We start from the raw sequence: 13,621 nt of genomic DNA, 5'->3' as shown, positions 1-13,621 counted from the left end.
TGCCTATCATGCCTATCACCATCACTTTTTGCTTTTGGGTAGTGTGTGTAGTTTTGTAAGATAGATTATAAGAGTGGGTAGATTCCCCTATTCACGGAAAATTATATTATTCATAATATTATACCTCGTGCATCGATCGATTTCATAATTAGTCCAGTCAGATAAAACATTTATCTTATAATTTAGTCAACACATTCCAAATATTGAATCCCAATATATTTTAATCAATAATTAAACCCAACGACAGCCAATCACAAGTGGATAATCCATTGACACAATTATAACGTGTCACATGCAATTTTCCAAATCTTATATACAAATATATTGGTTTTCGATTGCGACACTAATTGCCCATTTCTTCCCATCTCTTGCTCCCTAATTCCACCCACTCATGGCGGAGAGCCGCCACCTCCTCCATCTACTTTTACCCCCCTCCGCCGCCGCCGAATCCCCAGCGCCGCTCGACGACGGCGACCTCAAGCTCATCTCATCGAATTCCGGCATCGTTTTCCGACTATTTTTGGTGGCGTTTATCGGCGTCGTCTCTGTATGGGCAAACCACGAAGCCTCCAAAGGCTACGCCATAACTGTAATCAACGAATCCACCAACACATTCCTCGCAACCAGATTCAAAGTCTTCTACGCATCCAACGACGAAGCCACGCGCGCGGCGATCAAGGCGAGTAGCATCATCGAGAGGTTCCTCTTCCCGGATTCCGACGGTGAAAAAAATCATTCCACCAAAAAGGTAATTAAGAGCGTCGTTATCAGATTAGTCGATCGCGATCTGACCGGCGACGTCGCCGTCGAAACGGATAGCAGCGGCGATCGAGATCGATTCGTGCTCAGCGTGAGCTCAAGGGTTTTGGAAGGTGCGAATTTTGACCGCGAAATGGCTCTCGCGATAAGGCGCGGCGTGGCGCGTGTTTGGTTATGGGACGGTGCAGGCGACGCGCCGAGGAATGTGGTGGACGGCATTGTGGAATATCTGGTCGAAATTTGTGATGACGCGGCGGCGCCGGAGGTGCTCGAGCCACCCGCCGCCGCCGCCGCCGTGTGCTGGGACGACTCGAGCAACGCTAGATCGGTGGCGGAATTGTTGCGGCGAGGCGAGCGCCGCCGTCCCGGATTCATCGGGAGATTGAACCGAGCCATGAAGGATGGGTGGAGCGACGAGAAGTTGGGCGGCGCGTTGGGCTTGCCGGTTGACAAATTGTGTGCGGCTTCCGAGTCGTTGAGGTACAAGTCTTCCAGCGTGTAGTACCACAGAATATATGTTTTATTTTATTCTTTTTTTTGAGGTAAGCAGTGCCTCGAGGTGGTTATCCACAATTCCACATGTACATTTGTCGTGATCGTCTACAGCTGGCGTAATGCACCCGAAAAAAAATGTGGGAAATTATTGGAAGGTGTAGATAAGATCGATGGTTAAGATTTGATGTTGAATTATGTATTTTTGATCTGTAAGTTTGACTCCCCAAGATGCACGGGAGTATGCGTATCGGTATCAACATTTCCGATTTAATTGTGTAATAAATTTATTATTAATCTAATAAAATAACATATTGTATTCTTGTATGATTAAATAAATAAATTATTAACAATTTAAGAATTGATAACAAAGAGAAACAACATTGAATTATATCATAAGACAAATAATGGCATCATAAGAAATGTTAACTAGATATAAAGAAATAGAATTACATCAAATGTTAATTATAAGAAATAAAGTTAATATTTTTTGAAAAAAAAAAATATACAGAGTATGAAATATTGTAGTAATTTCATTAATCGTAGAGAGCTTAGAATAGTAACATCTTATAAATGTAAGAAAATTATAAACACAATGCAAATATTTATAATTATACATGTATTATAGTTAAAATTGTATTCATTATAGAAAATAAATCTATTATATCTTTAATATATTTAATGAGTAACATTTATTAGTAAAATTTAGAAAAGGAAATAATAAACATTAACAAAAAAAATTCCTCTAAAGACATTAACAAACTTATAATTGAATAAGTTATTATGTAACAAAATGACGAAAAAAATATTAATATTTTTTTAACCATTATAATATTGTTATTACATATAACTATATATATAGAAAAAAATCACACATATATAATATAACTTCAAATTTATAATTGTGTGTTCATCTTAATTTGATATATACTCCCTCCGTCCGCCAAAAGTGGACCACTTTGGCTAGGCACGAGATTTAATAAAATTGGTAATGATTTTGATGTAGTGGAGAAAGGGTCCCATCACTTTATGAGATGTGTGGTTGAAATTGAATTTGGGGTGGTTTTTTTGTAAATAAAGAGTGTTTGTAAGGATAAAAGATTAAAGTGGGTGGTGGGATCATTTCTATAAAAGGAAAGTGGTACACTCTTTGCGGACGCCCAATATAGTAAAAGTGGTCCACTTTTGGCGGACGGAGGGAGTACATATTAATCATTAGTAAGAAACATTATTAAAAGTAGTAAGAACATTATTAATCATTAGTATATTAAAAGTAGTAAGAACATATTATATAAATTTTATTTGCAATGATAAGAAAAATATTAGATAAATTGTGAATGTCTTTTAGAATGAAAATAATATTCTTACTATAATATTTATCAATATCTAACTTTTATATATATAAGGACAAGCATATATCGTGGCTATAAATGCAAGGATTAATTGTAAAAGAGATGAAGAGATGTTTCTTCATTTATTATGAAGAAACAACCAAATATGCTCAATTAATGGTCACTCCAATACTTCTAAAATAAGCTTTAAGAGAAATTTAAATTCCAAAAACAACTTATAAGACTTAAATTAGCTTATAAAACTCCTGCATCAATAAGCTTACCAAATATCATGTGAACCAAATTAAATGGTTGGTCAGAGTAAATGTCAAATTTAAATAAAAGTTTTTTTTTTACTATTGGATATTATCAAATAAATGTAAAATTTATTTGAACAGCAGTAAATAGTTGGACCTTTAATGCTAATGTGTATAGTTATATGTAGCTTAGCAAATGAGTTTATTCCCCCAACTTAAAATAAGTGAACTTATTCAGAGTAAAGTTGAATGGTTTGGAGGAGTATTGAATAAAAAAATTATTTGTGGTGCAGCAAATTAATTACAGCTAGCAATTAATAGCATCAGATAGTAGAAATTAATAAGAGAGTCAAGCACTGCTAGCTGCATTATATGGCATTTGAATAAATGAATGAATTGTTTATTAATTAAACATTAACTGCAACAGCTAGTAATGATTGCAGTTGCTCGCTGCATATGCTGTGGCAAAACACAGTTTTCACCAGATGTTTTCCAACTCCTGCATTTTATATTTGTATGTAGCATAAGATTTTAATTTTCTTATTCTATTCAATTGATCGATAAATTAAGGGTGGATTGAGAATTTGAGATAGGATCATGAAAGAGGCTGATAATGTAATTAGTGATTTTCACTTTATAATATATATATATATATATATATATATATATATATATATATATATATATATTGTTAATAAATTAATGGTCGTATTATCCATTTGAGTTTGATCTTTTTTTCTCAAAAGTAGCTAGGTCTTGGATAGGACCGGTCTGAGTAAGAGCAGGGTGCGAATCGGGTAGGGGCTAAGTACAAGTCGAGGCAGGGTTGAGTGCGGGTCACGGGTCACAGATTGATTGAAAAATATGAATAATTTTACTTTTTTTGAACAATTATCATGTCTATTTACGATAAAATGTAATTTTACTTACTCAGACCTGACTCACGCAATACCTCTACTCGATCCGCGCACTGCCCTTACTCAGACCCGTCTTATACACGAGACCGATCTCACGTAATTTTTTTTATCAGAAAAGAAATTTTATTATTAACCACTTCACCGGTACCATGGTACCTAGAACTTAATACAAGACGAAAGCGGAAAATCACCGGAGCACCAAACATCAAAATTAACGTCAACATCAGAAATATTAAAAGTTTTAATCCAACTCCACAACCTTCCTTTCACCTCCGACATCATTCTTTTAACATCCCAAGCTTTTCCATGAAATCTACTCTCATTCCTTTTTTTCCACAAGAGCCAAATAATACCTGTCCATAATGCCTTGAGAATCTTCTTACTAGTCTTGCCTCGTCCGAGATGGCAAAACGAAGTGAAATGCTGGACGATGCCCCTCGATCTGACGTAATTAATTTTTATGTTTTTCAAATGTATAATTAATAAATACGCTCTAGACATATTTATAATATTTAATAAAATATAAAATATAAAAAACAAGTCGATATAGTATAGTATTAAAAATGTGAATAATTGATAGAGGGTAATAAATGATCTAGCACTTTTTTCAGAAAGAGTTATATGAACATGGTTTTGACGAGTGTTTGCCCATATTTTTGTACCTAACTTGATATGTATAAGTAAATATACACACAACCCCTCTCATTGGCTGCCCGTTCACCCCAATATTTTCTTCTTTTGACTTTTTCCATTTCTATTGCTGCCATTAATTCCTTAATCTTTTGTTTAATATTTTATCATCTTGAAAATTATGCCCACTTTCTACATCCACATTAAAACCCGAGCACTAGTTTTAAATACCATTTATTAATTAATTAGTATTTCAAATTTATCTTACTTCATTATTCATAGTACATAGGTATGACTGAAAAAACTCGACGACTACTTTCCTTTTAAAAAAGAAGCACGACGACTCAAAATTTAAATGGCATCATAATTCAGTCGTCGAAAAAGAGATTAGATAATAAAATTGACACTAATGGCAAAGATTAGGATAGATTTAATAAATTTTAAATATTCGTATATTATAATTAAAATGTATAAAATTTAGGATACATATGATTTTTTAAAATATAACCCTTCTTTTAACTTACTAAATTTCAATCTATAACATATGGAGTATAAGACAATTAAAAGCTCCCATTTATTAGGTCCTATTACGAGCACGGGTTGGGTCATTCATTCCGACCTAACTCAAATTTTGATCGAAATTCAACTCGAACCTAATTCAGATTTAACCTATAATTTAGCGAGTCGGTGGATGACTCAGATTCAATCTAGCTAAACCTTGATTCAAATTTATGTTCGAGCCGAGGTTGACCTGCGATTAATGCGCCTCTACAATATATATATTCGAAAAAAAACTAGAAAACTTCCACGAGTCGAGTTACTCTTATAACCATAATAATATTTTTTATTTTAGTTTTTTTTTATGTTAATTTGCTCAACAAGCTTAGCTGAAAAATGTTGCCATCAAGATGCACAAACATGAAACAACATCGTATTTATATTTATATATATATTTCCATTTAGATATTTCGAATACATTTCACACTCAAAAGTTGGCGCCAATCAAAATATTAAGAAGACTATACTCATAAAAACTAGCAACCATTAATCTATTTTCACATTAAAAAATCATTAATCTCTTACCCCAACCAAAAAAAAAAAAAAAGAATGATTACAATATCTATGAATTCTTGGTCTTCTTCTCCTTCACCACCCCATCGTTTCCAGCCAGCATCAAATACTTATCCCTCCTCGTCAAATTCGTGCATTCAAACCCTAGCGCCGCCCCCAACTCCCTCTGTATATAATTCGCCACCTCGTGGCTCGTCTTCCCGCCGCCGCACGTCAGCCGCCTCGGCACCTTCTCCAGAATCCTCACGGCGTACACCGGCCTCGGATTCATGAGGAAGAAGATCGGGTCCAGCCACTTCATCCCGCCCGCCGTCGTGCCGTAGAACATCCCCACCTCCGTGTCCACCGCCACCGGCACGATCTCGTCGGCGAGCTCCGCGAACAGCGAGCTGAACCGGAGCAGGTACGGCTCCCGGCACGTCGTCCCCTCCGGGCACACCACCAGGTCGCCCTCCGCCAGCAGCCGCTGCATCGTCGCGCCGTCGCGCCCCCGGTCGCGCGTCAGCCGCACCGTGCGGATCGGCGCCATGATCTCCGACATCTTGCTCAGGCTGTAGGTGACGGCGGTGAGGGGCTTGCGGAGGGCGGTGCTGAGGAAGACCGGGTCGAGGAGGGTGCGGTGGCTGCACACGTAGAGGACGCCCCTGCCGTCGGCGGACGGGGGCGGCGCGCCGCCGGAGACGCGGAGGTCGATGCCGGTGGCGGTGCCGAGGAGGATGGAGAGGTTGTAGGGGAGGCAGATGCCGATGAAGAGGCGGAAGACGGCGAGGAGGATACCGACGGGGAGCCACGAGAACATCGCGAGCGACGCTGCCGGCGTCGGAAGGAAAGCCAGCCGGCCGTCGTGGAAGACTAGGGGCTTTGGGTATCGGCTTCTTGGCATTATTGCGCTGCTTTTGGCGTTGTCTTCTCTTGTTATAACATATGATTCCTATTCAAATTAGAGCATATAAACAACGAGGTTTAGGGTTCATTCTCTTGATTATTTTTTATATTATATAAAAACAAAACCAAGATTCCTTATTTGAGAATATCTAAGGTAGAAGCATTATTGTACTTTCATTAATTTGATTTTATTAATGAAAGTTAATTGATTTTGAAACCTTCGTCGGAATGTGGCAGGTCTAGGATTTAATTCTCGATTATCTCTCATACTTTCTCCATCTTTATATTTATGCATATCTTTTATATTTAATATGTCTCTCAAATTTATACAATTTTATTTTTGAACACTATACCCATTTTACTCTTACACCTTATACTCCCTCCTATTTTTATTAAATGTCGGTTTGTGATATTATCTAATATATATATATATATATATGTGTGTGTGTCGTTTTGGTTTTGATTACCAATATTACCCTCATTTAACTCACACATTTATGCATATTAAAATCCTTTTATTTCCCCATGAATATGATACATGCATACACCATTTCTTTTTAGAGTGTCATTCAAAGAGTTAACTATCAATAATTGACATTTATGCGTATTAAAATCCTTTTATTTCATACATTTCTTTTTAGAGTGTCATTCAAAGAGTCAACTATCATTAATTGACATTTATGCGTATTAAAATCCTTTTATTCCCCCATGAATATGATACATGCATACACCATTTCTTTTTAGAGTGTCATTCAAAGAGTTAACTATATAATTGACATTTATGCGTATTAAAATCCTTTTATTTCCACATTTCTTTTTAGAGTGTCATTCAAAGAGTCAGCTATCATTAATTGACATTTATGCGTATTAAAATCCTTTTATTTCCCCATGAATATGATACATGCATACACCATTTCTTTTTCAATAAATCTATATATGCAGCCACATTGTGATCACCCACACACTAGTATTATAAGGAAAATCTTGATTTATTTAATTTATTTTTTAAAATAAATATAGGATTTAGTTATTTTACTATATTCTCTACATTGTACTTTTTTTTGCATTTTTTATTTTTAATTTATTTTTTAATAAAAATAAAAAAGTTACCAAAAAATTATAAATAAATAATTACAAAGTAGAGAATATAATAAAATAACTAAATCTTATTTTTATTTTAAAAAACAAATTAAATAAATTAAATTATTTTTTATTTAGGTAAATTGTGGGTAACCACAATGTGGCTGTTTAGCATTACTCTTTTCTTTTTAGAGTGTCATTCAAAGAGTCAACTATCATTACTCTTTATTTAGGTAATTGAGCATTACTCTTTATTTAGGTAATCGAGGTAAGTGTTGGCAAAAACAAATTTTGTTAATTTGTGTGCTTCAGCTGAAAACGACAAATAAAAAGAATGGGAGAGAGTATTTATTCACTACAATCAACTTAAAAATACAATCTTATTATCAATATTTTAAACAATTTTTTATTAAAATTCGTGCCTGTATTATATAATCAAAAAGAACAAACATCACATGATTCATATCATTAGGGTTCAAACCCGACCAGATTTATAAATGTAATTTCAGCATCTGTGATAGCATACATACACACATGAATCTAACAAATGAATCTAACACACACACATACACACATGGAACTAATAAGTATGCTAACGTAGAGTTCGAGGGTTTTTTAGGACAGTAACTTAGATTGATTTGGAAATTAGAACAATAACTTTCGGACTTGTAAAAATAGGACATTAATTTTTTTTAAGAGTAAAATAGGACACTAATTAATAAGTGTTGCATCAACAGGACATTTTTCGGCCAATTATCAGCCGAGAAATGTCCTATGTTTACGACGCTTATTAATTAGTGTCCTATTTTTACTCTAAAAAAAATTAGTGTCCTATTTTTTACAAATCCAAAAGTTTTTGTCCTAATTTCCAAATCAACATAAGTTATTGTCCTAAAAAATCCCCTGACTCTGCTAATGTATGCACAAAAACTGTTAACTTAGCAAGATTTTCTTGGTAAATTTAGCAAATAGAATGAAAAAGGGTGTCAACTTTGCAAGATTTTCATAGTAAATAGCAAATGAAATGAATCTAAGAAATGGAGAGAGCCTAATGAGTATATACTAATATTGATGACAGGACAATATGAAGAGAAATTAAACTGTCTACTTTGCAAGAATCACAGATGCTATCTCGAAACAGAAATTACTTCACTTCTATGTGCCGAAAACAGATTTATAAATGCAAATGTACCAAAACCGAGTAATAAACGAGCGAGAGATTTACACATACCTTGCATAGAGAGATCATCAAATGATCATGAAGCGTGGAGGCTCCGATGCCGACATCGGGCCTCTTGTCGCCGAACATCTCCTTCACGGCCCTGTGCTTCACGACCAAGCCGGCGGGAGAAACCAAGCCGGTGAAGAATTCTCCGGCGCAGCGGAGCTCGGTCCCGACGACCGAATCGACGGCGAGATACTCCTTCAGGAAGTGCTCCACCATGACCCTGGGCACGGCGGTGAAGACGGCCCTAGATCCGGCGGAATCCAGCGCCTCGACGGCGTGGAGGTTGAGGTTCTCGAGGTAGAACTTGGGCAGCACGGCTCTGGAAACGCTCTCGACGCCGCGCCGCCTCATGCCGCAGAATGTGATGAAGATCATGGCGCGCATCTTCGCCTCGTAGTCGAGGAGGAGGAGGAGCGGGCACGAGAGGAGGAGGAGGAGGGCGCGGAGGGGGCCGCCGCCCTCGAAGGCGACGAGCATGAAGTAGGGGAAGAAGGAGGGCGACCGCAGGAGGCAGCGGTGGATGTCGCAGACGAGCGTCTGCGACGCCCGGCCGCCGCCGCTGAATTTGGAGAGGCTGGGGTGCGGCGGCGGGGGGCGGAGGGGGGCGGATTTCTTGAGCTTCATGGCGGCTTTGTAGCATGAGTTGGCGAGGAAATGGTAGAGGAACCAGTCGGCTAGCTTGAGTAGTACCATGGGGAACTCCATGGTTCTCATGGAAACTGTCATTTTTTTCTGTTTGTGCTTTAGAGGGTTGTACCTTGTGGTAGTGATAACAGAAGTGAAGAGGAACACAGACAGATGCAAGAATTTATAGTGGTAATTAAGGTGGTCTGAAGAGGGATGGGGGTGGGGTGGGGTGGGGTGGGGTGGGGTGGGGGGGGGGGGGAGGTTGACCATGCACATTTGGTTAGCCACACCGGTGGCATTAATTACAGATCATACAATTTTCGGTTCTTTCCCTCTTAACGAAGTTTACTTTATTTTCTTTTCCTAGGTGAGCAATATTGGGTAGGTCATATGTTGTTCACCTCCATCGTATTATATTTGAAAATTCGAAATATATATTTAATTAGGTTGATTAACTTGATTTCATATAAATTTTTGGAACTTTCGAACAGCACAGTTCTGATTTTACACGCTGATTAGTTTTAAAATTCGTATTGAAATTATTTAATTCTTAATTTTTTTTTGTTCTCATTTTGGCATCTCGTCAGTTTTTGCAGTAATTAAAGCGTAATGTTGAAGTAGTTGTTTGAAATAATGCTATCTAGCCCATTTTGCTAGCTTTGCAAATCGACGTCGTTTTAGTTAGTTGACGGATTTGGATATATAGTATTTCAAGTTGGAGGATTTTTTCGGACATCAATTTAAATTGGACTTCATAATTAGGATAAAAATTTTTGGACTTGCAAAGTAAGACACTAATTAATAAGTAATGAACCCGCGGGATAATTCTCGACACATTTTTAATAAGTGTCTTACTTTTGCAAGCCCGAAAATTTAATTTTCTGCCTATTTTAGTTCTGAGTAAGCTCGAAACTCTTAAAATATATCGAGAATTGTCATGCGGATGCATTACTTATTGTCCTATTTTTTAAATCCGTCTAAGTTATTGTCCTATTTTTTAAATCCGTCTAAGTTATTGTCCTAAAAAAATCCTTTAATTCTCAGATTTCAGATGAACACTTCAGTACTAAGTTTACCCGAAAAAGAAGCGAGATAGTAAAATGAGAAGAAATTAATAGTTAAGTGATTTTAATACAGATTTTATAATTTGTGTGTAGAATACGAATTATCTAAAAGTTCAATAATTTATATACAATTACCCTATTTAATTTATGGGTTTTCTACGTATCGAATTGTGTACCTAGCTAGCCCTAGGAGACCTTCTCTTCATGTTCGTGTGCGTGTTCCTCTTCATCTTCGTTTGTTCATTAAACTTTAGATAAGTTCGGACAAGGCAATCAATGTGTTCCAATCGAGGGATTTAATTGATGTTCGAATTTTGACCTCCTAGCTGAACCAATAAGTTTGATTTATTTTGTTCAGACACAAGAGTTACTATGTAGTTAATTGCAGTTGCCGCCCATCAGTAGCCGTTGACTTCTTCTTGTTTAAAATTAAAGGGCTTGTATTAATAATTTTTCTTTTTACTAAATCTTAGATGCAATAAATGGAACTGGATATATATGATATATTAATTGATGATCATATAAGTAAAATTTATAGTATGTTATTTTTGATTCGAATATGTCACTATATCTTTATGTTACATCTAGTATTTCTTCTCCGCAAGTCATCATATATCTTGTGTAGGTTCACATGAGATCATCTTTCCATAATTTGTAATTATTTTTTCTTTAATTTTAATTTGTTATGTTTTAATATAATTTGAAGATATTAATCTAAAGTCAAGGTGTATAATTTTTTAAATTTTAATTTTTAGTGATAAATATTAATTATAATTTTATAATACTAATATTTTTTATTTTATAAAATAGCGAAATTAAAAATATGACACGATATAATAAAATAAGTTGTGGGACAGAAGATCTCAATCGATGTTGGTTTATCTCTCTCTTGGGTGGAACTATTCTTGATGGCACGCTTCAATTGTGGGAAGAAAAAAAAATCGTTAATAGGGGTGTAGATGCAATGCCAACTGCATTTCACCAAGAATTTGAAGATTTTAGTTTACATTTTTTTTTTTGGTTATTTACCTATATAGCCTATTACTTAGAAGAGTGGATGCCAAAATTGGAATAATTGGATAAGTCTTTCCGGTTTGAAAAAATCTTTGCAAACGGTTGAGTTAAGAAAATAGATCATGCAATAGTTGTCAATGAGTTTGGTGAATGTACAATCATTCTATGTGGATGTGTAATTCTCATAATGTCTGCATACGATTTGCATGCATCTCTCTAGCTTTGAATAGTCCAACAACGCGTTAAGTCACTTTTTATTTCTTTACTCTTGTGAAAATGTGCAATATATTATATATATAAACACACACGTTATGGGTTAAAATTTATATGAAAAAGAAAGGCAATTAGAGATTATTTATATATAAATTTTAATAAAATATTGACATGATGTGTTTTGCATTGATAATGAGTCCCACAAAGGGTATTTTAGGATCTCACAAATGGTTTTGAGTGTTGAGTTTTTTGGTGAATATATATTATATACGAATGAGACTGTAAATATAAAGAGGCACTCTCCCATACAACATGTTTCTGAATGATACTACTTTAACATACAAATGACACTTGAAGATCTTCAAGTGTCATTTGTATGTTGAAGTAATGTCATTCGGAAATGTTCAAGTGTCATTTCCCGAATGAAGTAGTGTCATTCTGAAAACCAGTTGCACGGTGCAAACCGATTGCACATGAGTATTTGTGAAATATAAAAGTATATATATGTAATCCATAATACTTCATATGTCCTATTGATAATGGCTCACTGTCTCTTTTAATCTCTCATTTATAATGACTTATTTCATAAAAGGAAATCACCTTCTCTCACAAAAGGTTGTGGGTTTCACCAGTTTATATCATTTTTACCCTTAAATCACTCTTCTTCTTAATAATCATGCCCAAAAATAATGAGTCATTATCAATAGGACGAATGAAATAGTAGTTTTTTGTGATAAAAGTGTATGTACGTAGTTGTTGTCTGAACTCTCAAGTGTGCATTAGATAAATTTAATATATTCATGTGTAATTGTCTGCAAATCACACAAAAGAGGTACGTAAATCACACAAAAACCATGTACGTAGTGATGCGCACTAAATAAATTTTGTTAGTTTGCTTGGTTCGTGATGCTTAACTTATAAGGTATTAATGGAAATCAAATTAAACTTGAGACATTTTTTTAGAGGAAAAAATTGAGACATTAGTCCTTAAAATTGAGAGTATCACTCAATCATTATATATATATATATAGAGGGCGTTTACTTTGTACGATTGATAAAATAGATGATTGAATATATCGTCAAGAGTAGGATTACTCCAATACCACCCTTTTGATGGGATATATAAGAATCAAACAAAACTAGCTAGTTTAAATGATAAAAATAATCAAGGGCCTTGGGATATCCCAAAGTTTCAATCCAACAAAGTAAATTATAAGGGATTAGCCTTACTATTTTTATCTATCAATACTAATATATCCTTCAAAGTAAACACTCTCATTGAGAGAAGGAGAGAGAGAGAAAATTAGGTTTGATTATATAGAAATCGTAATTTAAAATGAGAACTGAGAATATTGTATTGACGTATAAAGTTATTGCATTCGTTATGCAATTAATTGCAATCGGAAAAAATGGAAAATAAAATAAGAAAATTACTCTTTAGTGTATTCATCCATTAAGATGACACATCTATCGTGCATGTATATGTGTGTGTATATATATATATATATATATAATATATATAATATAACAAATTACTTTACTATCTTTATTATATATGCATGCATGTGTGTTTCTCTGCATGTGACGAAGTAGGCATCACGAACTTATGGTGATCCTCAATTTAATTTTAGGAGTATATATAATTGTGAACTCTCATTCATCTATTGTTATAAATTACTACAATGATGATATATATATTTTAGATCATGTACAATGTACCCAAATTTGTGAATTCCTACTTTAATCAATTATAACCTATAAGCATAAACTTTTCAAGGTTTCAGTCTTATATCTACGAATCAAATCCGACGTGGAATATGGGTATGTAGAATCTAACAAATTAGGGTATGGGTTATAATCAATTCACAGGCATTGGATATAGCCGCCCAAGATATGTAAAATTAAGTGCATATGTTTGCTACTTATTAATTATGCATCATAAAGTCTTATTGTGTGGAAGCATTTTATGGGTAAAAAATAATTCGTAAAATTGATCAAGATTCGAAATCAAAACACACAATTAATGGACACTATTTGCCTATTTTAATTCAAG

General features: G+C 35.0%; 2 protein-coding genes across 2 annotated transcripts; one reads left to right on the top strand and one right to left on the bottom strand.

Annotated features, from left to right (window-relative positions):
- The first annotated feature begins 207 nt into the window (after nucleotides 1–207).
- LOC130985043 (uncharacterized) lies at nucleotides 208–1,578 on the top strand. The gene has a single exon (XM_057907802.1). The coding sequence runs from the start codon at nucleotides 392–394 to the stop codon at nucleotides 1,259–1,261; it is 870 nt and encodes a 289-aa protein (XP_057763785.1). The 5' UTR covers nucleotides 208–391; the 3' UTR covers nucleotides 1,262–1,578.
- A 3,727-nt stretch (nucleotides 1,579–5,305) lies between these two features.
- LOC130985042 (glycerol-3-phosphate acyltransferase 1) lies at nucleotides 5,306–9,436 on the bottom strand. The gene is made up of 2 exons (XM_057907800.1): nucleotides 8,654–9,436; nucleotides 5,306–6,388 (listed from the first exon to the last, which is right to left on the bottom strand). The coding sequence occupies exons 1-2, from the start codon at nucleotides 9,374–9,376 to the stop codon at nucleotides 5,507–5,509; spliced, it is 1,605 nt and encodes a 534-aa protein (XP_057763783.1). The 5' UTR covers nucleotides 9,377–9,436; the 3' UTR covers nucleotides 5,306–5,506.
- Between the last annotated feature and the right edge of the window lie 4,185 nt (nucleotides 9,437–13,621).

This window comes from Salvia miltiorrhiza, chromosome 5, assembly GCF_028751815.1.
Source record: "Salvia miltiorrhiza cultivar Shanhuang (shh) chromosome 5, IMPLAD_Smil_shh, whole genome shotgun sequence".
In the NCBI taxonomy this organism is placed as follows: domain Eukaryota; kingdom Viridiplantae; phylum Streptophyta; class Magnoliopsida; order Lamiales; family Lamiaceae; genus Salvia; species Salvia miltiorrhiza.
The sequence above is the reverse complement of the archived record's forward strand: the minus strand, read 5'-3'. Positions and strand labels throughout refer to the sequence as shown.

Excerpts from the sequence above, each read along its gene's own strand:
- LOC130985043 (XM_057907802.1), top strand. The coding sequence starts at position 392 with ATGGCGGAGAGCCGCCACCTCCTCCATCTACTTTTACCCCCCTCCGCC.
- LOC130985042 (XM_057907800.1), bottom strand. The coding sequence starts at position 9,376 with ATGACAGTTTCCATGAGAACCATGGAGTTCCCCATGGTACTACTCAAG. Across the intron at positions 6,389-8,653 it reads TGATGATCTCTCTATGCAAG|GAATCATATGTTATAACAAG; the intron begins GTATGTGTAAAT and ends TAATTTGAATAG.